Source organism: Alexandromys fortis, unplaced genomic scaffold (genome assembly GCF_014885135.2).
Source record: "Alexandromys fortis isolate MF-2015 unplaced genomic scaffold, M_Fortis_MF-2015_v1.1 scaffold_1, whole genome shotgun sequence".
NCBI lineage: Eukaryota > Metazoa > Chordata > Mammalia > Rodentia > Cricetidae > Alexandromys > Alexandromys fortis.
The window spans coordinates 688,933-711,411 of record NW_026067927.1 but is presented as its reverse complement, the minus strand read 5'-3'; the positions used below and the strand labels follow the sequence as shown (position 1 = coordinate 711,411).

Here is a 22,479-nt window from a genome sequence, read left to right as displayed (position 1 = left end):
CCACTACCCAGGATGACTTAGAGAAATTCTCAGGAGTAAGGACTGCAGATTTCTATAGCAACACACATATCTGAGGGTCATTTTCTTTTATTGTCTATAATTTCCTAGCTCTAATTCTTTAGTTCCAATTCTGTAATTTTAAATCTTTTCCTAATTCTCTGTTTCAGTTCTCCTTGCTTTTTTTTTCATCTGGCTTAAAATAAAAACACTTCTTATAGGAGGTTTAGGGTAATATAAAAAAGTTACAAGGGTCACATCTCATAGGTCATAGCACATTCCTTGGGCAAGTGATAAGGGCAGAGCCATTTACCATAGCAACACGAAGTGTCAAGGTTTCAGGTGTAAGACTGTGTGATCAGAAGCTGGAGACACAGTGCCCAGCTGCGAGACATAGTTCTTTAGCAAGTGAAGAATTGGCATGATTTTTTTTTTTTGGTTTCTTTGTGTTGATAACCTTGGTTAGATACCTGCGACTCTGACCTTGTACATATCCAGAAAGTTTTTAACTTAAGATCCATTTATGAAAACCTTTAGTCTAGTTTGAACTTGCGCTGAGGTAAAAATGAGCTAATTGTAGTAGTTTGTCTAAACTGAGGAGAAATCGTTTCCTGATGTTAGTCTGGGTAAAAGGAACAAAGCAGACTTTTAAATGCCTTACAATCTTTATGGGACAATAGATCTAGTCACAAAGCTCTTCTATATATCAAAATCATACAGCTTGGTGAGAAGTCAGCTCCTGACCATCCACAGGTATATGTGCCCATAAGATTGAGAGGCAATCATGAGATTACATAAACATATTATATGAGATTACACACTACAGTGCAGGTATGGGGGACACACCAAAGCTGCTTCTGTGTGTGTGAAACTAAAGACAGGAGCAAGAATTTCCAGGGTTGGTGGTCCCACAGGTTATATCTGGGTGGGATTCTCCTCCATCAGAGAGAATCATTCCTCTGGTGGGTTGACATCTGAATACTAGTCACCTGCTGTATACTTCTATGGCCCTTAACAGATCTCTATGGATTCAAGGCCAGCCTGATTTATACAGTGAGTTCCAGGACAGCCAGGGCTACATAGGAAGACCCTGAATTAAGAAGAGAGAGAAAGAAAGAGAGGGAGAAAAGAAGAACATATGACCATTGCACAGAACAAACATCTGTGCTCACAACAAAGTCTGACTCCTTTAAAGATGGAGAAAAGTAAAAACTAATTTAAGTGATATTAAGGAAGAAGGCTAGGCAAGCCAGGTGGCTCAGCAGGTAAGTTACCTGCCATCAGGCCTAATGGCCTGAGTTCAATTCAAACTGTAATCACAACACTCAAATTTTATAAAGAAACACACATGCATACAATAAATAAATATTTTTTTAAAAAGAATAAAAATAAAAAGCAGACCAGATTGGGGCTGGGCATGTAGCTCAGTAGTAGGCCACCTGCCTGGCATAATCAAGGTTCTGAGTTCCACTGCAAGTACCACCAAAAAAAAAAAAAAAAAAAAAGACAATAAAGGAGACCAGATTATAGGAAAAGAGATATGAGATCGAAAGGGAATGGCCAATCCTGAACTGACACCTGGACCAAGGGAAAAAATGCCAAAGCATATACTCTTAGAACAATTAGCAAGTGGGACTAGGGACTATGGGTTAAGTAAGTATTGCATCTGCATTAATGTCTCTGAAATTGACAACTGGAGGTGTTTATACGTACTAGACTTTCCCTGTTCTTCAAGAAATACATGCTGAATCATTTAAGGAGGACTGAAATCTCCTTATCACTTGTAAGGTTTGTTAAAAAGAAAATAGTGACAGGTGCAGCTCAGTGCTCGAGGTTACCTAGCAAGTACAAAGCCCGTGTTCAATCCCCAGCACACACAAAAACTATGCTAAGTAGCAGTAATGATTCAGACGTATACATGAGGGTAGGAACTGCAGAGAAGCTGACACAGCAAGATGGCAACCTGTAAACTGAGACATTGGCCTGGGGTTCTATTTCTCCAGTTCTTTTCTAAGTTTTATATTATCTTAAAATAACAAATAAAATTTGAAGAGAATACCAAATTCGATGAAGACCACACCTACTTTGCCCCTGGAGCATACATAGGCACATTCATATACATGCATATAGGTACCATACATGCTCCCACACACATGCAAACACACAGTGCAACCTCACAGCAGCCCAGAGAGTCATCCAATCTTGGCACTACTGTCTGACTGGAGAAACACAGGCCCAAAGTATGAATCCCTATCCTAATAGCAGAGAACTGAGAGAACCAATGGTCTAACTGGGGACAAATACATCTACCAAATACTACTGGACCACGCCACTGTAAGAAAAGTTCACTTCCAAAATGCATGAATCCATGGATGTGCACACTGCTACATCAACACAAAGTGAACAAATGCTTTGCTGGAAAGCCAGATACTTCATCCAATCTTCCTATTCTCCCTTCAGAATTTGGAAAGTACATAAAGTCTACGGTACACACAGCGGTAAGGGAAAAAATATAATCTAAGTTATTACAAAGAGAAAAGGTGAATCAAAGGCAATTACTACAGAATGACAGCATTCAATTTAAAAAGTAAACAAGAAACTTTTGTGACTTCAGGAGGAATATTACAAAAGCTAACACACAGGCACAGGACTACAATCCCAGCTAATTAGGAAGCCAAGGCAATAAATATACTTAGAAAATATAAAGAACTCATAAAACTTAATAAGCCAACAAGAACAATAAAACTGGGTAAAAAAAAAATTAAACACACACTTCACATGTGGTTGGGGAGATGGCTGGGTGTTTAAGAAACAAAACTCATATTCTCAGAAGACAGGTAAATGCTAGGTAGGATTTGGGGGGGGGGGCAGTCTGCCTACAGTCCCAGAGCTAATTAAGGCAGAGACAGGATCCCCAGAGGAAGCTCACTAGTCAGACTATCTATATGTGCAAGTTCTGGCTTCAACTGAGAGACCTAGCCTCAATAAAATGGTGGAAATTGATAGAGAAAGACTCCCCACACATAAGCCTCTATATACATGTATTCAGACATACGCATCAGTATCATATATGCCCACACATGCAATGCAAACACATCCATACACACTTAACAACCATACACACTTACCACACACACGCACACAAGAAACAAAGATACACGCGTGTTCATTAAGTATATAAGAAGATATTCGATATTATTTGTCATCAGGGAAATACAAATCAAGACCACAAAGAAATATTACCTCCTGCTCACCATGAAGGTTACAACGAAAAAGCAAAGAGTAGCAGCAATGACAAGGACTTGAAGAAATTCTAACCCTCAAAATCTCTGGTGAGAAACAGAGGGTGGAGCAGCCTCTGTGGGAAACCGTGTGACAGACAGCTTTGCAAAATACTAAGCATAGTCTTACAGTGTGACTAGCAGTTCTACTGGGCCTCTACCCATGAGCCGGATAAAATCGTGTGCACACAGAAACTAGGGTGCCTGCTCATGGTATCCTTTTTCGTGACAGCCAAAAAGTGGTGTGGCAGTTTGAATAGGAATGGCACCCGCAGACTCTTGTGTTTGAATGCTTGGCCTATAGGGAGTGGTATTATTAGGAGGTGGTATTATTACCTGTTGGAGTAGGTGTGTGGTCTTGTTGGAGGAAGTGTGTCATAGTGGGGGTTGGCTTGGAGGTGTTATATATGCTCAAGCTAAGCCCAGTGTGGCACACAGTCTCCTTCTGCTACCTTCAGATCAAGATGCAGAACTCTCAGCTCCTTCTCCAGCACCATGTCTGCCTGCATGCCTAGCACCATGCTTCGTGCCATGACGATAATGGAGTAAACTTCTGAAACTGTATGTCAGCCCCAATTAAATGTTTTCCTTTATAAGAGTTGTCATGGTCATGGCGTTTCTTCACAGCAATAAAACGCTAACTAAGACGAGTAGAATCAAACTGTTCAGCAAACAGTAGATATCATTGACACAAACTACAGTCACCAGGGAAGAGGAAAGCTAACTTGAGGAATTGCCTGCATCAGACTGGTCAGCGGACATGTGTAAGACGAAATAATCCCTTTCTTTCTTCCCTGAGTTGCTATTGGTCATATTTTATCATGACAATAGAAGGCAAATAAATAACTACAACAATACATAAATAACTAGAATGCGGTGTGTCTCGATATAGGAATACCATCTTCTGGGTAATAAAAAGTATTGATGAGTGCTGCGAGATGTGGGAACCTCAACATGTATGAACATGTATGCTGGGTGAAAGCAGTCAAACACAAAGGTCACACAGTATATGATCTAGTACATGAGAACATTCTGGGGCTAGAGACTGCTCAGTCAGCGACATGCTTGCTGCACAAGCAAAAGGACCTGAGTTTGGAACACCAGCACCCAAGTAAAAGGCCAGATGCAGTAATCCCAACACAAGAAGGGTGATGGCAGGAAAAACCCAGGGCTGCTGGCCAGCAAGTCTAGACCAGTTATCGAGCTCCAGGTTCAAGGAGAGACCCTGCCTCAAAAATACAGGAGAATGCAATTGAAAAAGAAACTCAACATAGAGCTTTGGCCTTCACAAGCACGCACGTATGCACGCACATGCACAAATATCCATAAGAGGTAGTCCTTGTGAACAGAACAATTAGTGGTTGCCTAGACATAGAGGTAGAAAAAAAATGAAATTGCAAATGAATGCGTTGCCCAGTGTAGATAGAAACAGAGATGCATGACTGTTCACGGCTTGTTTTCTTAACTGTCCCAAGCCGGTAGCCATCCAAATGCCCAGCAATAGGTGAGTGAGCAAACACACACACAAAAGGCACTAGTACTCACCAGCAGAAAAGGAGCAACCCGAGAACCCGTGCATTGGCATACACAGACCTCAGAAAGTATGATGAATAAAAGCAAAAGACACCCGGACATGCATCACAGGTCTCCGCTTAGATAAGAGAGTCTAGATAATAGATAATAGAGATTCAACAATTGTGACTGATCACAGTGAGTGCCTAGGGGTAAAAATAAAGGAAGAAATTGGCTGTACAGAAATTTCTTTAAAAGCGATCATGATGTTCTCTGTGCAACTGGAACACTTTGTATATATGTACTGTCACACTCATCAAGCTATACACGATAAATTACAAGCTACCCTATAGAAGTCATACCTCAATTCAGTTGGACAGGATGAGAAACAATCATTCCTGATTACTTGTACACTGTCTATTTCATTTCAGCCAATATTTCAAGGAACAAACTAATTTTTTAAAAAAAAATCAAAGAAATGTTTAAACAGCAAACAGGCCTGCAACCTGCGCTTCAGGTCAATGTGTTTTTCACAGAAAGAAAGAGCTAGCGGATTAGAGTCATAGGGCCTGATTCTCATCCCTAATCCCACAGAGAAAACAAATGGCTCTGGGCAAGGGACAACTTCCGCCAGACTGTCTCCACATCTGTAAAGTACATAATTCAGGCTATTACACAACATATTCAAAATTTTCAATCCTTAGGTTTACTGCTTTAAGACAGACTCCCTTGAGAGACAAAATCCTATGACAGCAGGAACTGTACCTGTTTTATCTCCCACTGATCCTCACTGCCAATCCTAACCTACTATAGAATAAGCACCAAACTGCACGTAGAAGGCCGTTGACCAAATGTACTACAAATGAGAGGGACTTTTGAGGAGGCCAAAGTGACTGGTAGGCGGTCTCTTGTGTCCACTGTGGGTGTAGAAGCACACTGAACCCAAACCATGCAGGAGCTTTCAGACTGTGGGAAGTTCTGTATTTATCCTAAGCAGCAGAGGCCCCTAAGAGATTTGAACAGGTGGTTGTCAAAGGGTCATGACTAGATTTAAATTTTGAGAAAAAAAAAAATCACTCTCTAGTAGAGTGTAGGAAGAAATGCATGATTGGAGAAGGAGGATAAAGATTTAAGATAGAGTGGATATACCCCAATAAGGGGGCTGTTGTGGCAAGCCACTTAAGAGATCATGGTGGATTCGTCCAAGGGAATAGAAACGTAAGAGTAGATTGAATGCTGATGCATTAGGACAAATCGATAGGTCACAACTTTGGGAATGGAGAAAAAGAAAACATTGAGCTTCCATTCCCCATCTGCAGAACAGACTGTTTATACTTTACCTATGTAACTGTCTTGCCATCTGATGCATAATATGAAATAATATACTATGCATTTAATGTAGATGTCCGATACAATAATTGCTGTAAATAAGTAAAGTCACTGTTGCTGTTATTACTGCCATCCCATGGAATGTCCTGTCAGAAGCTCAGCAGCAAAGACAGAGACTAGGAAAGTACTAGCCACAGAAGCTAGGTAAAGCGTATGAAACATATCCCCCGTGTAGACCACGCAGACTACGTCACCTGGCCACTGAGACAATGTTCCAGATAAATACGTGACACCGAATAGATACTTCATCTCAGCTGCTCTTGGGGGAATGGGGGGCTTGGAGACGGCTGAGAAAGCGCAGGTGGTATGATCATAGACTTCTGGTAAACTGAGTCACAAGAGTGGCCACGAATAAACCAAGGAATAGGTTCAGAAGCAGAACACAGACATCTAGCTTTTCATTTCTGACCAACTATAACTATACTAGGTCTGCATCCAGCAATACGAAGCTACAACACAGACGTGCGCGCGCGCGCACACGCACACGCACACACACACACACACACACACACACACACACACACCACGTCTGCAGGTCTCTTGCAAACAAGGCCCTGTCATCCCTTGGCTTAACGCCAAGCATCCGCTCACCATCCCAGCTGGTCTGTTGGTTCCCTGCCTCTTGCCCTGGACTAACGCAGAGTTCCAGATGCCCGGAGTCCCACATACCTTAGCTTCACGCTCTCGTTCCTCGGCGGTCTGTGCGCGCTTCATGCTGCCTCTAAAGCCTTCTTCGCCACCGTGGGCCGTTTCCACCCTCTCCCCGGCCCCCGCCTGCTGTGTGTAGTTCTCTCGGAGGCTCTTTCCCGCCTGGCTCCGTTCTCTCTAAGAGCCTCAAGAACTACGCTTCCCAGGATGCTCCGCGAGACTCCCGAGAACTCCTTGGGCTTTAGAGCCGAATTTCTCAAGTCAGCTAGCTGCACTAGCTTAGTCCACTACCCGACCCGCCGACGGCCGAGAGCCTAGGAGGGACTACATTTCCCAGCGGCAGCGGGACACACCATGTTTTCCCGTCCTCCTCTGGGCCTGCGGCAGCCCGCGCCCTGGGCGCTATAGCAACGGTAGCTAGCAGGGAGCGAACGCTGAGGTGAGTACCCTGTGAGGTGGGGGCCGATGCAGGTTGGCCAGCCCTCCCTCTGCCTCACAGCTGAGGGCCTGGGGTCCTCTCCGAGGCCTGGGGAAGGCCTGGGATTCTTGCGTGAAAAGGAATCCATCCCGACACACCTCCCAATAAAGGCCTGCTTCACTGTCCGCCCTGACCGCCTGCCAAACCAGAAACCTAGCTGCTAGGAATTGGCCACCCTGTCTCAGTCCTGCAGTTCGAAGAGCACAGTCACAGTTTGCTCCATTTCCCAGGATTTGGGATTGGATTTAGAACCTAAGACTCCCAAGGGACTTGTTTCTGTTGTTGTTGTTGTTGTTGTTGTTGTTGTTGTTTGGTGGTGGCGGCTGACGATTTTTAAAAAACAGGGTCTCTCCCTATGTACCCAGGCTGGCCTTGAACTAGCTTTTTAGCCCATGCTGGCCTCAAATTCAGTAATAGGTCTTGTCACAAGTTCCCACCACCCACAGTCAGTTCCTAGTGATCTATCTTTATTACTGTTTCTCATCCGACTATTCCCGAAGTCTCTTAGAGCCATTATAGACAAAGACATTGTTCAAACTCAGTGCCTGGCATTCATTTATTCATCCAACAAATGTGAACAATGATGCCCACCATGTGACATCAGATAGCGGAAGGGGCGTTATTTGGGGGAGAAGGGGACCAGTGAGAAGAAGCCGGAGAGGTGAGAGAGTTTGCAGGGGATAGCTATAAAGCAAAAAATAAATAAATAAATAAATAAATAAATAAATAAATAATATAGGTGTGAAAATGTAATATGCTAAATTAAAATTAAAAATGAATTCTAAGACAATGGATTTGACAGAACAACTCTAAAATAAGCGGTAGCCCGGTGGGATGGCACACTCAGGAAAACTCCAGCGTTTACACAGGGCACGTGGCACTTCAGTCCTAGCACTCAGAAAGCAGAGGCCGGTGAACCTTGAGTTCGAGGCCAGCCAGGCTTACATAGAGAAATCCTGTCTTTCGAAAAGAAAAGGTTAGAGAATTTGAGGCCAGTGTGCCTGGCGTTCTTGGGGAATCTGAGGTCAGCCTGGACTGCACATATTTCCTGCCGAAAAGCAAAGCTGGAAGCTGAGAGAGTCGGGCTGAGCTGTGACATAGGAGGACACAGGTAATGCAAGGGCCTTTGGTGCAAGATGGAAACCCTGAGCTTGAGGGAAGTGGGGAGCAGCGGGAGTGAAGCAGAGAGAGCAAGGGGGGGAACTTTTCCTGGGCATTGAGGAGGCCATGCAGCATGGTGTGAGGTTTCTTAGCCTCTACACGAGCCACACTCTGGGCCTGAAAACTCATCGTTGTACATCGAACCTGTATTTCATTGCTGGCATCCACCCACTCCACGCCAGAAGCGCTCTCAGTTGTGATAACCAAAAATACCACCACACCACACCACCAGTTCCTGGATGGATGGCCTTGAGCAGATGCGCTAGTGTGTGTTAACTTCTGCTTGGATGTCAGGAACCATCTGAGTCACTGTTGCATGCGCGGATCGCAAGCACATTGAGCATCCAGTGTGTTAACTTCTGCTTGTATGTCAGGAACCATCTGAGTCACTGTTGCATGCGCGGATCGCAAGCACGCTGAGCATCCAGTGTGTGTTAGCATCATCTTCTGCGGTCATTCTCTGAGACATATGTCCCTTGCAGCGTGGTTCTCAGCCTACCGCGAGTTCTAGTCAAATTTCTGGACCCTTTCTCTAGGAGATCTTCTTCATGCACATATCCTTAGAATCATCATAAGCTGAGTCTCCGTTTCCAGACGCTGGAATCCAAGAGCTCCCTTTATCCATTCAAATGACTGCTTAGTGCGTGCTCTTACCGCGTGCGCCACACTCGGCCCCAGCCTCCGAGACGGAGGCAAATAAGGTGAATAAACTCTCGACTTTCTTGGTCTTCACACTCTACAACCAACATTCTAGAACTTGGAGGTCTCTTCATTACAAGGGCTCTTCACTAACAGTCCACATCTAACAGTCAGAATGGAAATGGAGAATTTACTTATTTATTTTCTTACTGTGTATTGTATATCCATAGCCACATGCAGAGCTAAGTCACTGTGGTATGTCTCTGTAAAGAAAAGAAACTAAAAGTTCGAGAGCAAGCAAGACAAGCCAATATGTTGAGGTGACTCATCCCTGGAACTTGCCTGAAGTAACAAAGGAGAGGTGCAACAAACGTGGAAACACATCACAAACACGTGGAGCCCCTTTCACAGAGCTTGGAAGGGGCCGTTCCTTTGTACACCATGCAGACAGTTGGTGCTCCCAGACATCCCTGGCACATTTGCTAAATGCCCTGAGTTTGTAATCTCACTTGCTTTTAGAATAACTATGAGATGGGTATAATTTGTTCTATTTTTTAAATTAGGTAAATTTAGTGACCAGCTATTAGATAGTAGAGCAAACTATTTGCCTCAAGTTCATGAGGCTTTTTGTTCGTTCGTTTTCCCAGAATTCATGTTGTCTTTAAGGAAAGGAGTAGGGATAGCAGGTATATCTTAACTTTGGAAGGGTTTGTTTTTGTTTCAGATAGATGGATAAGAAAAGGAAGAATGCTGATCTTACCTCATTCCCTAAGAAAACTATGGGAAATCCTCTGCTGAAAGAGGACAGTCTTCGTGATTGGATGCAGTATTCCTTCTAGAATAGGAGCTTTCATCTCGCTCAAGCCGCACATGTGGGCAATAACATGTCCATTAAAGTTCTAGTTTCCTAGTCTCTTTATTTGGCTCATTCCATTGCATAGTTGATGCAATAACTTAGAAGAGTTTGTTTGAATTTTCTTTTCTCCACAGATAAGCCATGTCTGGTCCAAGCGATGAGACGGCAGGAGACCTGCCGGTGAAAGATATAGGTCTAAACCTCTTTGGAGCTGGAGGGTTACAAGGTACGGCCACCTGTTATTTATTACAGTTATGAACTTTGATCAGTAATTTCTGTACTTTTAATTTAAAGTATTTCTGATAGTCATACAAACCCAGCCATTTAAGTAACTATATAGCTCTTGATTGGACTAAACAAGACGAGGAGTTTAAAACACATATGGTATTTTATTGCGCGCGTCAATTATCAACAGCCCATAGCAAATGCAAGATCCCCTCTGCTCTGATAAAGAGTTGGTATAAATCATCTTTTTAAAATTCCACACGTGAGTAGAAACTGCATAGAGTATCAGGCCTCCAAACTGAATTGCCTGGTTTAAATCACATTCACCACTAAAACACTTCTTTATGTTTAAATTTTATACGAGAGGAAATGCCATATTTTAAAATTTTTGCCTTTCAAGTAGAGTATCTCAAAATGGCCTGTTTATGCAAGTGATAGTGAGTTTTCAATCACATTAATATACATTAAAGGCTTTCTTTATCCTTTTATCATTTAGTTGTTCCTGTAGAGTTGAATAGTACTTTCAACTGAGAAAGCAAAGCACTGATTTAAAGAGCAGCGTAGGCTGGAGAGCCAGGTTTATGTGTGTGGACAATGCCAGGCAGACCCTCATGCCACCAACTTTGCTTGTAGGAGGCTGGAGGTTCAAAATGTATCTTAAGAACTTTCCATATACCATTTAATCATAACAATATCAATGGCCAGGTTCAGCTACCATAGGAAGGTAGTCAGTGTATTGATCATTGAGAAATGACCACAAATATTAAAAGGAAACCCGATACTGAAGTAGTATCAGGTATTCACATACAAACAAAATTGAAGTGTTTAAAGCTATTTGAAAGTACTATTGGGTTTTGGTACTGTGTAAGGACTATTGGGTTTAGGTACTGTGTAAATCTTTTTAGGTTTTGGTACTATATAAGTACTATTGGGTTTTGGTACTGTGTAAATACTATTGGGTGTTGGTACTATGTAAGTACTATTGGGTTTTGGTACTTTATAAATATTTTTAGGTTTTGGTACTGTGTAAGTACTATTTAGTTTTGGTGCTGTGTAAGTTCAATCCTTATCATCAGTAGCTACCTTTGGTTTTTAATATCTCATTGAAAATTAAATATGCATATATATGTGTATATGTATATATGTTTAAAAGTTATAAAAGTCTGTTGTGTTTTGTTTTGTATTTGAGATAGTGTCTTACTACGTAACCTTGACTGTCCTGGAACTCACCGTGTAGATCAGGCTGGCCTTGAACGCACAGAAATCGCCCGCCTTTGCCTTCTGAGTGCTGAGATTAAAAGCAAATGCCACTATGTCAGATCTAAAAGTTAATTTTTCAATACATTAAATATCTTGTAGAGAAATGTTCTGTTAAACTTTCAGATGACAGGGTTTTTTATTTTGGAGGATTTGTGTTTGTTTTATAGTTTATTTTTCTATATCTTAGCCTCCTAATTTAGAGAAAAATGTCCTAATTGTATTATGTTCACTGAATTGTTCCAGCCTTTGCCCCTCCCCCCCATATATATATATATATATATATATATATATATATATATATATGTAGAGACACGGGCTTCTTCTTGCTGCCATGTTCATAACTAAACCTTGCACATGCTTTGGCACGTGCTCTACCACAGAGCTGTTCCCAGATCGGGTAGCCTGGCTTTTCCAACTCAGAGGCTTTACACCACTCAGAATAGGAATTAGGAATCTTTTGAATCAGGTCCTTCCTACATTCTGAAACAGTGATTAAGTCCATGCTAGTAAATAAAGTTATTGCTCTGATCCCTAATACTGTACATGAAGCATTAATGCCAGGGGTGCTTCACCTCACCTCAGGTCATTGGCACGAACAATGCTGTAACATTTTCTAGAGAAAAACAACTTAATTTGTAGGTCAGCTGGGGTGGGGGTGGGTTGGAGTGCGACGTTTCACGCCTGTATTCTCTCTCAGCACTTAGAAAGTAGAGGCCTAATGATTAGGAGGAGTTCAAGGTCATCCCAGCCACTCAGCTATAAAGAGGCTAACCTGTGCTACAGGAACACAGCAAGGGTGAGGCTAACCTGTGCTACATGGAACACAGCAAGGGTGAGGCTAGCCTGTGCTGCATGCAGTCCTGTTTCATAAAACAAAAAAAATGGAAAAAAGTAAACAGGAGAAAAATAGGAATATATCAGAGGTTCTTTTAGTACCCGCAGTTATCAGTTTTTAGAGACTATTTTCAGTGATGCTGCAATTAATGACCTTGGCATTTTTTCAGAAACTTCAACTGCACGAACAATGAAGACTCGCCAGGCAGTGTCACGTGTCAGCCGTGAGGAACTGGAAGACAGATTTTTGCGTTTGCATGATGAGAACATTTTACTTAAACAGCATGCCCGCAAGCAAGAGGATAAAATTAAAAGGTTATGATAAAAAGCTTTTAGCTTTTTTTCTTAACTCTGTAAAGTTTGAAGGATATAGGTTTTTTTTTTTATAAACTTAATTGAAAGCCCCACCTTCAATCTTTTCTGGAACAGGCAGGTTATAAATAAATAGAATTTTTTAAAAATGGAAAATCTTACAAAGTAGAATAATAAACCAAGAAGATTGTGTTTATTATGTCTGACGTTGCTGTTTGAAAGAACACAGCTAATAGCTAAGAGTGCCAGGAGTGTATTAGGTCTATAAATAACTTTGGGGTTAATATTTATGACTTAATAAGCAGATAGCCCAGCATCTGTTTTTTTACATGTCATAAAAGTTTAAAAAATAATTAACTATTCCAACTTGTTAGAATGCGTGTTCCCTTATGATTTGGGACTTACTAATGAAAACATCACTTATATCTGGGGCATGTTTAACTTCACTTGGGTTAGTCTTGGTTCTGTATTTATTTCACTCTCTGCCATTTCTGAAAAAGCACATTGTCACTTTTGATGGACATGTAAAAACATTGCATGCAGAAACGATGCCTTCAGAGTAATTTCTCTTCAGTTCCTTTGTACTCAGAAATACTGTGGCCACCGTTTGAGTGCCTGGCATTGGAAACAAAAGACTGCGTACAAGTCTGTATTCAAAATCGCATTCTGGGTTCAAAGTAAGGTGGACTCTAAAGAAAGAAGATGACTCTGTGCTTAGAGTTTATCCTACAGAAGTGACTCCATTTCACTTTCTACCCTGTAGACTTAGTTTCAGACCCACCAACCAGCCTTCTACTTTGAGTTGGTTTCAAGACATGGGAATGGCTACTTTTAAGATGTCCCTCGTTCATTTCTGAACAATAGCACACCCAGGTCCACCAGCCAGAAAGAGATGTGAAGTCTGTGACCACTAAACTGGTTTTTTTTTTCTTTTCTTTATATACTTAATTGGGCAGTAGAAGAATTGAATTCACAATCTGACCTTATTAGTAATTTGTCCTAACCAAAAAATAAAACCAGCTTAATTAATAATGAGCCACTTAGTTTCATTTGGGGGCGGGAACTGGGCTAGGAGTCGAGTGTATATATGTATTCTATTATCTTTCTGCAGTATCCTATGCTCAGGCCATTTATGCCCCTGAGACTTTTTACTAATGTGGAGTACTTACTTACTGAACATCGGCCCATAGCTGTAAATACCTTCTCATCCTTACCTCACTGACGTTGGCATGGATCCATGGATAGAGGGTCTTTACATTTATCCTTAAGGTGTGAGAGTCGGTGTCACCTCTTGTGTAAATATGGATTTTACAAATTGTCTTTTTAAGTAAATACTCAAACCTTACCACATAACTCACAATTCATTAGTAACTTAAATATAATAAAAACATTCCTGTGACTAAACAAGCACATCCAGCCTTGCATTTCCTGATGAGGTTTACTTAAAACCATGTCAAGAATTTGAAGACACTCTCTATATCCTTCTCTTGCATTAAAAAATCCTTTATCATTCTTCTGATGACTGATTTTTATATGAAATCTTTACTTTCCTCCTTATTGTAATCTATGTGTCTAAGTGCTAATCTTCCTGTAATAAGTGACTTCTCATGTGGATGGCCATAGGACACTGAGCAGGGCTCAGGACTCTAACCTCATTACTGGACAAGGCAGAATGTGGTTTTACTGGGTGATGATAACTGGTCAGGTTTCCCAGTGATAGATCATCCACAGTACTAGATGGAAAAGGAAGTAATCCACTAATTACCCTACCAGGATGTCTGTGGTACTCTTGGATCTTGGTTTTTATTATTCAGTATTCCTTATAAAGCATGCTTAGTGGATGTGCCTCAAGGGAAAGAGAAAACAATCCTAACTGATTATGTTATGCATAGCTCTCTCTGACGCCACATGCTGTAACCGAGTAGCCAGAAGTGTAGATAGACATGTATTACTACCGCATTTACAGAAGACTGTGCTTAGGGGAAAGACGTTTTTCTATGACATCCCAAAGCTATTAAGGGTTTTTTTTTTTTATTTCACTTTTGTTCCCTTAAGTAAAAGCTTCTGTCCATAACCATGCTAAAATAAAGCAAACCCCACTTAAAGAAAAATGTAGTGTGTTTTTATTTCCAATCTCCTGTCTGGGTCTTTATAAAAATAGATTCACTATAAACTAGAATCAGCTATTGAAGATGTGCGACCAATTTTGTAAAGTCTTGAACTTGTGTCTCTCATCAAAGCCACCTTTCCTTTCTTGTCCTGCCAAGATTTTTCCATTCCCTGTCAGGCATGTTTTCCATGCGTGTATATTACATCACCCCCATGTGCCCATTCTGTCTTTTGTTCTGTCTGACCAGTTTTTATCAAAACTTGAAAGAGTCAAAGGTATAAGTTCCTGGAATGTCAATAGAACAATTTATGTCAAAAATTTTTAAGTATCATTAAAATGATATTTCTTGCATGTAATTATTTTCTGAAATTAAACACAAACATTTGTTGAGCACTATCCAACATTTAATGTCACATTTTGGTTTATTTTGAAATTTCCGCTGGATTTTATATGTGTACATCTGTGAATCCTATCACTTTTATGATTTTTCCTTGTCTTAATCCTATAGATATATAAGATACTATCCTACCTAAATCTGCATAATCTTAGCTCACTTTTCAAAAGTTCTAACTCATTGTGGGTTGTAGGCATGGCCCACCACATCCACACTCTGTGACTACATTTAAGTACATCCAGTGTTCCTATATAAGGTCATGCGTTAAAAATTGCGTTTCTGGAACATATGGGGTAAATATGTGTCCTCTCTTTACTAACCTTAAATGATAAGCCTTAGGAAACTGCTATTTGTCAGTGCTATAAAGCAGATTGTTGCCCAGTGGTTTCAATTAGCATCAAAGGATTCTTCACAGGCAGTAATAGTTACATCAAAACCTGAAATTTATTATTCAGGTTCTGCACTGGAGTCTTCACAGCGATTATGTTCCTTTCAACAGAATGCATTTTATGCTGACTTCTCACATTCCTTTTCATCTTTTTATTATTTCCCTAGAATGGCCACCAAGTTAATACGGCTAGTTAATGACAAGAAAAGATACGAGCGGGTTGGTGGCGGCCCCCAGCGGCTGGGACGAGATGTAGAAATGGAAGAAATGATTGAGCAGCTGCAAGAGAAAGTCCATGAGCTTGAAAGACAAAATGAAGTCCTCAAAAACAGGCTAATATCAGCCAAACAGCAGCTCCAGGGCCAGGGGCACAGGCAAACTCCGCACAGTCGTGTGCAGGCTCGAATTAACACTGGCCGCAGGAGAGCTAGCGCAACCACAAGCTTACAGGAATGTCCCAGGAAAGGTAAAACAGTCACCAAACACTGCACTTAAGTCTAAACCTGTTTCCAGCTTTGTTTCTTATTCGTGTGCTCACATGTCTTCAAAGGGGGCTAGAAACAGTTTGAGGCTTGCTTTTTGCAAGATCATAATCCTGTAACAAAGTCGGTTTTGTTCAGGAATCCCTAGGTCACTCTAATTTATTTAGTTAAACAACAACAAAACTATTCTAGTAGGCATGTGTGAAACTAAGAGCAGTTGAGGCTGAGTTGAACGTGAGTTCTTGGACCTGCAAGCTGGTGAACTAGGGCAGATCGTCCCTGTTGATTTACTGTTTTCTTTATATGTAAAAAGTACTAGAGCTGGTGGTTATAAAAGTCTCGTCGTCCCTAAAATAATTATGCCATTAGTTTCTTCACACCGAAAAGAATGGTGTAAAGCCTCTCTGTATTACAAAGCAATTGTGCAGACCAAGGTAATTCAGGCATCAAGGCCAAATTCTTTCCACTCCCAAATGAACTTATTAAAACGAAACTAAAAGTGCATAAATATCTTAAGTCGCTGTTTTGAAACGACACTTCTAGAGAAGGAAATAAAATGGTCCCTCTAATTGATTTTTATTAGGAATATGCTTCACAGAAATATCTAACATCTTTTGTGATATTAAAAAGTGATGTAAGCCTTTAGTTATAATTTATTGAGGAAAGGGAAACACCATATGAACAGAAGGAGAGGAGAAAAAATTGTTGTAGTTTTCTTTTCCAAAGCAAAATGTTAGCACTGTCTCTTCCCTAGATAGTGAACCTTTGAAGTCAGGACGGCCTCCTCACGGACAGGAGGCAGCTGCAGGATGAAAGGGCTCAGCTGTTGCCAGCTATGTGAGATTGCGGTAGCCTTTGGGTATAATCAAAGTGAGCACAGCGAAGTATAAATCAGCAAACACACTCTGCCGTGAATTGTTATTTTATATGGAAGTCAGCCCTTGACCTCTCAGCCTCGTTTTCTTCATCTATAAAATGGAGTGATAATAATGCCGGATTAGGTAAGAGGAAGGAAAGTGGAGCTCCTCACTGAGGGACATTCTCTAAAGTGCCGTGTCCTCTCTGAACCTTAGTGTTGTCATCTAGAAATGCAAGTGCATGGGATGATATGGAAGGACTGCCGGGCCTTTCATGCTACATAAAAGTAATGCCCAAACTTTACATTGATATAGCAAGCCACTTGTGTTAAATTACTGTCCAAATCAAAGGTATCGGCTAACCCTCCTCTATTAAAAATATTTGTTTTAAAACTGACCCATGGAACATCAGTTTTTAAAAACTTATAAACTTAAATATCTCCTTATATCTATATTCTTTTTGTGATTTAGAACTGCTTCCATATTTGTAGAGTCTGGGACACAGAAATCACACACTGTGGTCAATGTTGATGAATATTTAATCATGGTGTGTGAGTAAACCTGAGGTGTCATTTGCAAAGTTAATCTTCAATGTGCAGTACACCCTTCCAGGTTGCCTTGAATACTGGGACGTGGGCCCAAGTTTTAGGACTGTCTTGGCTTGAGAGAGGGCTGAGTGAGAAACCCAGACTCCTCTGGCCCTTGGAGGCATCTTCCCTGAAACTGCTGTGGGGAGGGCTTCATTCTCTGTTTACATTTTGGAATAAATGGTGGTGAGCACTAACTCAAGTGTGATTGACATTATGTAGACACAGTTCTTACTGTGAAGAACCACCAAAAGAAAACTTGTAAAGTGTGTATGTTTGTAAAATACAGTCATTAGTGCCCAAGCATGGTATCAGCTTGTGATCCAACACCTAGTAGTACTCAGAAGACTGCAGCAAGTAGCTGGAGAGATGGCTCATTTCTCTTACTGAGAGCACTTACTGATCTTCTAGGGGACCCAGGTTCAATTCCCAGCACCCATATAACAGGTCACAAATGTCTATACCTCTTGTTCCAGAGCATCTGATTCTATACTCTGGCCTATGAGGGCACCACGATGCACGTGGTACACAGGCAAAAACTGGCATTTCACATACAAATGATGATGAAGACGAGGATAGTGATGATAAATTATTCTTTAAAACACTAAGACAAGCCAGATAGTGGTGGCCCACAGCTTTAACCACAGTGCTCAGGAGGCAGAGGCAAGTGGATCTCTGTGAGCTCGAGGCCAGCCTGGTCTACAGAGCTCATTCCAAGGCAGGACAGCTGTTACACAGGGAAACTTAGTCTTGAAAAACAAAAACCAGAAAAAGAAAAAAAAAAAGACATAAGATAAGATGTGGCATTTGAAGCCATTCTAGTCTATATCAGACAATCAAATCAAAACTGAAAAGAGTATGTATGTAATAACCATTGTTACAAATAATGTCCAAAGTTACTAATTAATAACCAAATCAGTATATTTTAAATTTAGTCTTTTAACTAATTTCTCTGCTAATTTTGAATTTCCCCATGATTGTGTGTGGAAAGCTTAAGATTTAGTATTGTAGCCCACGTGTCTAACTGGCCAGTTGTAGCACAGTGAAGTCTGGATGTTTCAGGCAGATCTTTTCCTGTGCTGCAGAGTAGGCTATGGCAGCATATCAGAAAGAGGGAATGAAGTCCATCTCCGTCTGTCAACTGAAAAATAATGGAATTTCTCATTTTGAAAAGGCTAAAACTTATCTAAAGAGAATTCTTTTCTATGTCTTTCGATCTTAGACTAGTCTCTATTTAAAGTCTGCTCTTCACTCTAATGCTTCTGGAAATAGAAGGTGACACATATAATTAAAAGTATGTCTGACTTTTAACAAACGGACTGTCCACGCCAAACTCCATATACTTTTTTCCCTTTAAGATGGATGTTTCCTTCTCTTGCCTAGGCTAGCTCAAACAGTCAGCCTGCCTCAAACTCCCAATCTCTGAGACTGTACGTGTGCGCCACCACACATAGCACATGCAGCTTTCTCCTTGAAAAATACTGTGGGGTGCTGCTTTAAGAGCTCTTGCTGGGGATTTCTTCTCAAACCACCTTTCTTAAATAGGAATTTTCTTATTGAGATTGAAAAAAGATGACATAAATTAAGGATACAAGATCAAAGGATGTTTATGATTAAATATAAAAGATCATTATCAAAACCACTAAAGGGGGACTAATGAGATGGTGCTTGCCCCAAGCTGGCGACCTGAGATCAGTCACCAGGACACATACAGTGGAAGAGATAACTGCCGTGTTAGTTGTTCTCCGACCTCCAGACGTGCTGTGTTACATGCATTGAGTGTCCCAGGGTCTCTCGCTCTCTGACTGTGGCTCTCTGCATCTGTTTCCTTCTGTTCCAGGAGGAAGCTTCTCTGATGGTGACTGAGCAAGGCACTGATCTATAAGTGTCAGAGAATGTCAATAGGAATCACTTTATTGCTACGTTCTTTTAGTAGAACAGTAATATTTGGTTTTACTATAGGTCAAATTTTTCCCTTCATACTTCAGTTTTTATTATAAATCTCTGAATAAAAAAAAATTAAAAAAATCTGTGAATTAAAAGTTGTGGTTCTTTCAGAAATTAGAATAAGAGTTCTAAATCCCAAAATGTCTAGACTTATTTCTAGATGGTTTCTTTAGGAGGACTGCTCAGCGGGCAATAGATTTTCTGTTTCGCATACTACCTGCTGGTGGCTGAGGGCTAATGCCCCCTTAGCTTGCACTTCTGTTGCTCCGTTCTAAGAACATATGTAGCCTAGTGTTTATTATAAATATACCTTTAGCAAATCAATGATCTGTCTTTCTTAACTTTCTTTCCATAACAGTTTACTACTTTATTTTTAGGTGTAAGATTCCAAAATATAGATGAAGCAGAAACTGCACAACCTACGCTCACAAAATATGGCAGTAGTTTACTTGAAGAAGCCAGAGGAGAAATAAGAAATTTGTATGTATTCTTTTTCGTGGTCATTTTAGAACTTTGTATATTGATTATGTCTTATTTTGATCCCTCTTTTTCCTTTATTGTAAACAAAAGCAGAGTATATATAAATAATTTGCTTTACTAAAATACAGCTAGTTCTGTGGAATAGTAACAGGTATTATATAACATGCTCTCAGTGGATAGTTTATCTAGCTGTACTGATGGCAGGGTGTATGTTCAATTTACCACCAAAGCAATGGCCTGAAAGTCCAGTCACTTCGAATAGTTTCTGTTTTAGAGACATTTTCGTTCCCATAAACTTACAGGCCTTTTTTTAGATCCAGACTCAACCCTTTTTGTGGGGAGGGAGACATGGAGAGGAATGAAGAACTGCTTGAAAGTCTGGCAGTATGTGATGCACATGGATGTCAGCTCTTGCTTTCCTGCGGTTCCGTGAGCCGTGCATTCTTCATCGCGTCATGGTTTCAGAAGAGTTGTTTCTCCCTCATTCATCTTTTTTCTGTTCATCTGGTGCTGTCAGTGTCTGAGCTGTGCAAATGGCGTTAGGCCCTTACTGGATCATCAGAACATTGACTAAGGAAAGAAAGTGTTACACTAAGACTATCAACCTTAGAACATTGCTAAAGAATAAAATGATACAGATTTGAAATGTTTTCTTTTGAATGTTTTAAATACCAATCACACTAGTTATCAACTTGTGAGGAAATAAAAGGCTAAATATTTTCTCATTCTTAGATAATCAAGTGAAAAGCCAGAGTTTGTGGCAGTTTCCCAGGACTCACTGCGCTGGGACGCTGTCAGACAAGGAAGAAATAAGTGCATGCTGGGGACCATAGTGTGTTTGGCACATTTCATGCTCGCTCTCTGAAGTGTTAATTGGGTGGTGTGGCAGCTGTGCATGTTACAGGGCAGGACATAGAATTATGTTGTAGAGTATCCAGTAGGTGATCAGTACATCCTTAACTGAATTCAACCACAGTCCAGTCTGTTGCCTAGAACAGTATCTTCTAAAAGGCCATCTCTTAAATTGTCCCAGATATAAGTCCAAGTCATCACATTGAATCTGCTGTTATTCCACTGTATGCAGAAGCCACTTTATTAACTTTTGTTTGTCCTATATTATAATAAAGAGCTATCTTTGCCCTGACTTTAAATATTACAAATTTCTCCTCAAACTGCAAATTCTTATCAAGATTCTTTATTGCAGAGAAAATGTTATTCAGTCACAAAGAGGCCAGATAGAAGAATTAGAGCACTTAGCAGAGATCCTGAAAACTCAGTTGAGGAGAAAGGAAAATGAAATTGAGTTGTCTCTTCTTCAGCTTCGAGAACAGCAAGCTACAGATCAAAGGTATGTTAAGACTGAAATGTCACTTTGATATGCTCCAAATTAATTTTAAATAATTTAACATGAACCATAGGATGATAAATTCATGTAAGCTATTTCTGTAAACCCTATTTCTACTTGATATTCTTTGGGTAGAAATGCTGTAGCCCTACTAACTGTATCAAGTACTCCTGTGAAGAAGGGGAAGTTTTCCCTAACCGTCCTATGGCTGGTTGCCACTCTCATCTCTCTCTGTTTACCCCACTTGTCAAGACTCAGAAGTTTACATCATGGGTCACACTGCTCAGAGAAGCATGGGTAGCAAGCTGCACTCTCATACCTGTGTTTAAGTCAAGTCTTAAGGGTTTGCTCAGCCTGTAGTTCCACAATGCTTAGCAGCATGTGACCACAAAAAGATATCATGTCTCCTTGTACTCAGTTTATAAGAAAATCTTTTGATTGTTGTGGTTTATGATCCACCTTGGCAATAGTTTCCTTGTGACCACTGCACTGTATTTTGGTGTTTTATAAAATGTTACTTTTGTTCTCTCTCAGTGTTTGGTTCTGATCATATTTGTTCATTTGCGTGTTGTCATGGTGCTTTGAACAAGACTTCTTTTCTCCACAGAATCTCTTCAGTTACCTTCTTTTTACAACCTTTTCTCTTCTTTTGACGAAACTACGGATAGTAGCTTATGGGACCCTCATGTATACAAAACTCCACTTCAACAGCTGTTAATATCTTATCAATCTTACTTCATTTAAACTTACTCTTCTGTTTCCTTCAATTAGCTAGTCCTATCTACACTGTCACTCATAAATAGTTGAGAATGTATCTCTATGCCCAACAAAATTAATAGTCATTTATTGATAGCATCTAACAGCCAGTTTTTATTCAGACTTGTCTAAAGATATCTTTTTACAGTTCATTTTATTGGACCCCAAATGAAATCGCATGTTGTAGTGGTATCGCTTTTGCTCTTTTCACATATCTCATAATCTGTTAAAATTAGACAGTGACTTGACTTCTATTTCCCCATTGTGAACTATGTGACATACTGGGCAAGTTCCTCTTTTTTTTTTTAATATAATTTTTTATTGAAAAAAAAATTTCCGCCTCTTCCCCGCCTCCCTTTTCCCTCCCCCTCCTCCCTCTTCTCTCCCCTCCCCCCACTCCTCTCCCCCTCCCTCTCTAGTCTGAAGGGCAGTCAGGGTTCCCTGCCCTGTGGAAAGTCCAAAGTCCTCCCCGCTCCATCCTGGTCTAGGAAGGTGAACATCCAAACTGGCTAGGCTCCCACAAAGCCAGAACATGAAGTAG

The 22,479-nt window shown here is 40.7% G+C and overlaps 2 protein-coding genes across 3 annotated transcripts in view; one reads left to right on the top strand and one right to left on the bottom strand.

Moving 5' to 3' along the window:
- The window catches only part of Fto (FTO alpha-ketoglutarate dependent dioxygenase), a 332,887-nt gene extending 325,868 nt beyond the window's left edge, over positions 1–7,019 (bottom strand). Inside the window, exon 1 of the mRNA XM_050143937.1 lies at positions 6,849–7,019. Coding sequence (XP_049999894.1) covers positions 6,849–6,893 — 45 coding nt within the window. The 5' untranslated portion in view covers positions 6,894–7,019. The remainder of the gene's footprint in view (positions 1–6,848) is intronic.
- A 141-nt stretch (positions 7,020–7,160) lies between these two features.
- The window catches only part of Rpgrip1l (RPGRIP1 like), a 94,659-nt gene continuing 79,340 nt past the window's right edge, over positions 7,161–22,479 (top strand). Inside the window, exons 1-6 of one of the 2 annotated variants that reach the window (XM_050143934.1) lie at positions 7,161–7,266; positions 10,096–10,187; positions 12,451–12,595; positions 15,652–15,950; positions 19,735–19,837; positions 21,042–21,185. In XM_050143934.1, the coding sequence (XP_049999891.1) occupies positions 10,103–10,187; positions 12,451–12,595; positions 15,652–15,950; positions 19,735–19,837; positions 21,042–21,185 (776 nt within the window). In that variant the 5' untranslated portion in view covers positions 7,161–7,266; positions 10,096–10,102. Of the gene's footprint in view, positions 7,267–7,337; positions 9,168–10,095; positions 10,188–12,450; positions 12,596–15,651; positions 15,951–19,734; positions 19,838–21,041; positions 21,186–22,479 lie in introns of those variants that run through there. The other variant, XM_050143935.1, reaches the window with a different exon arrangement.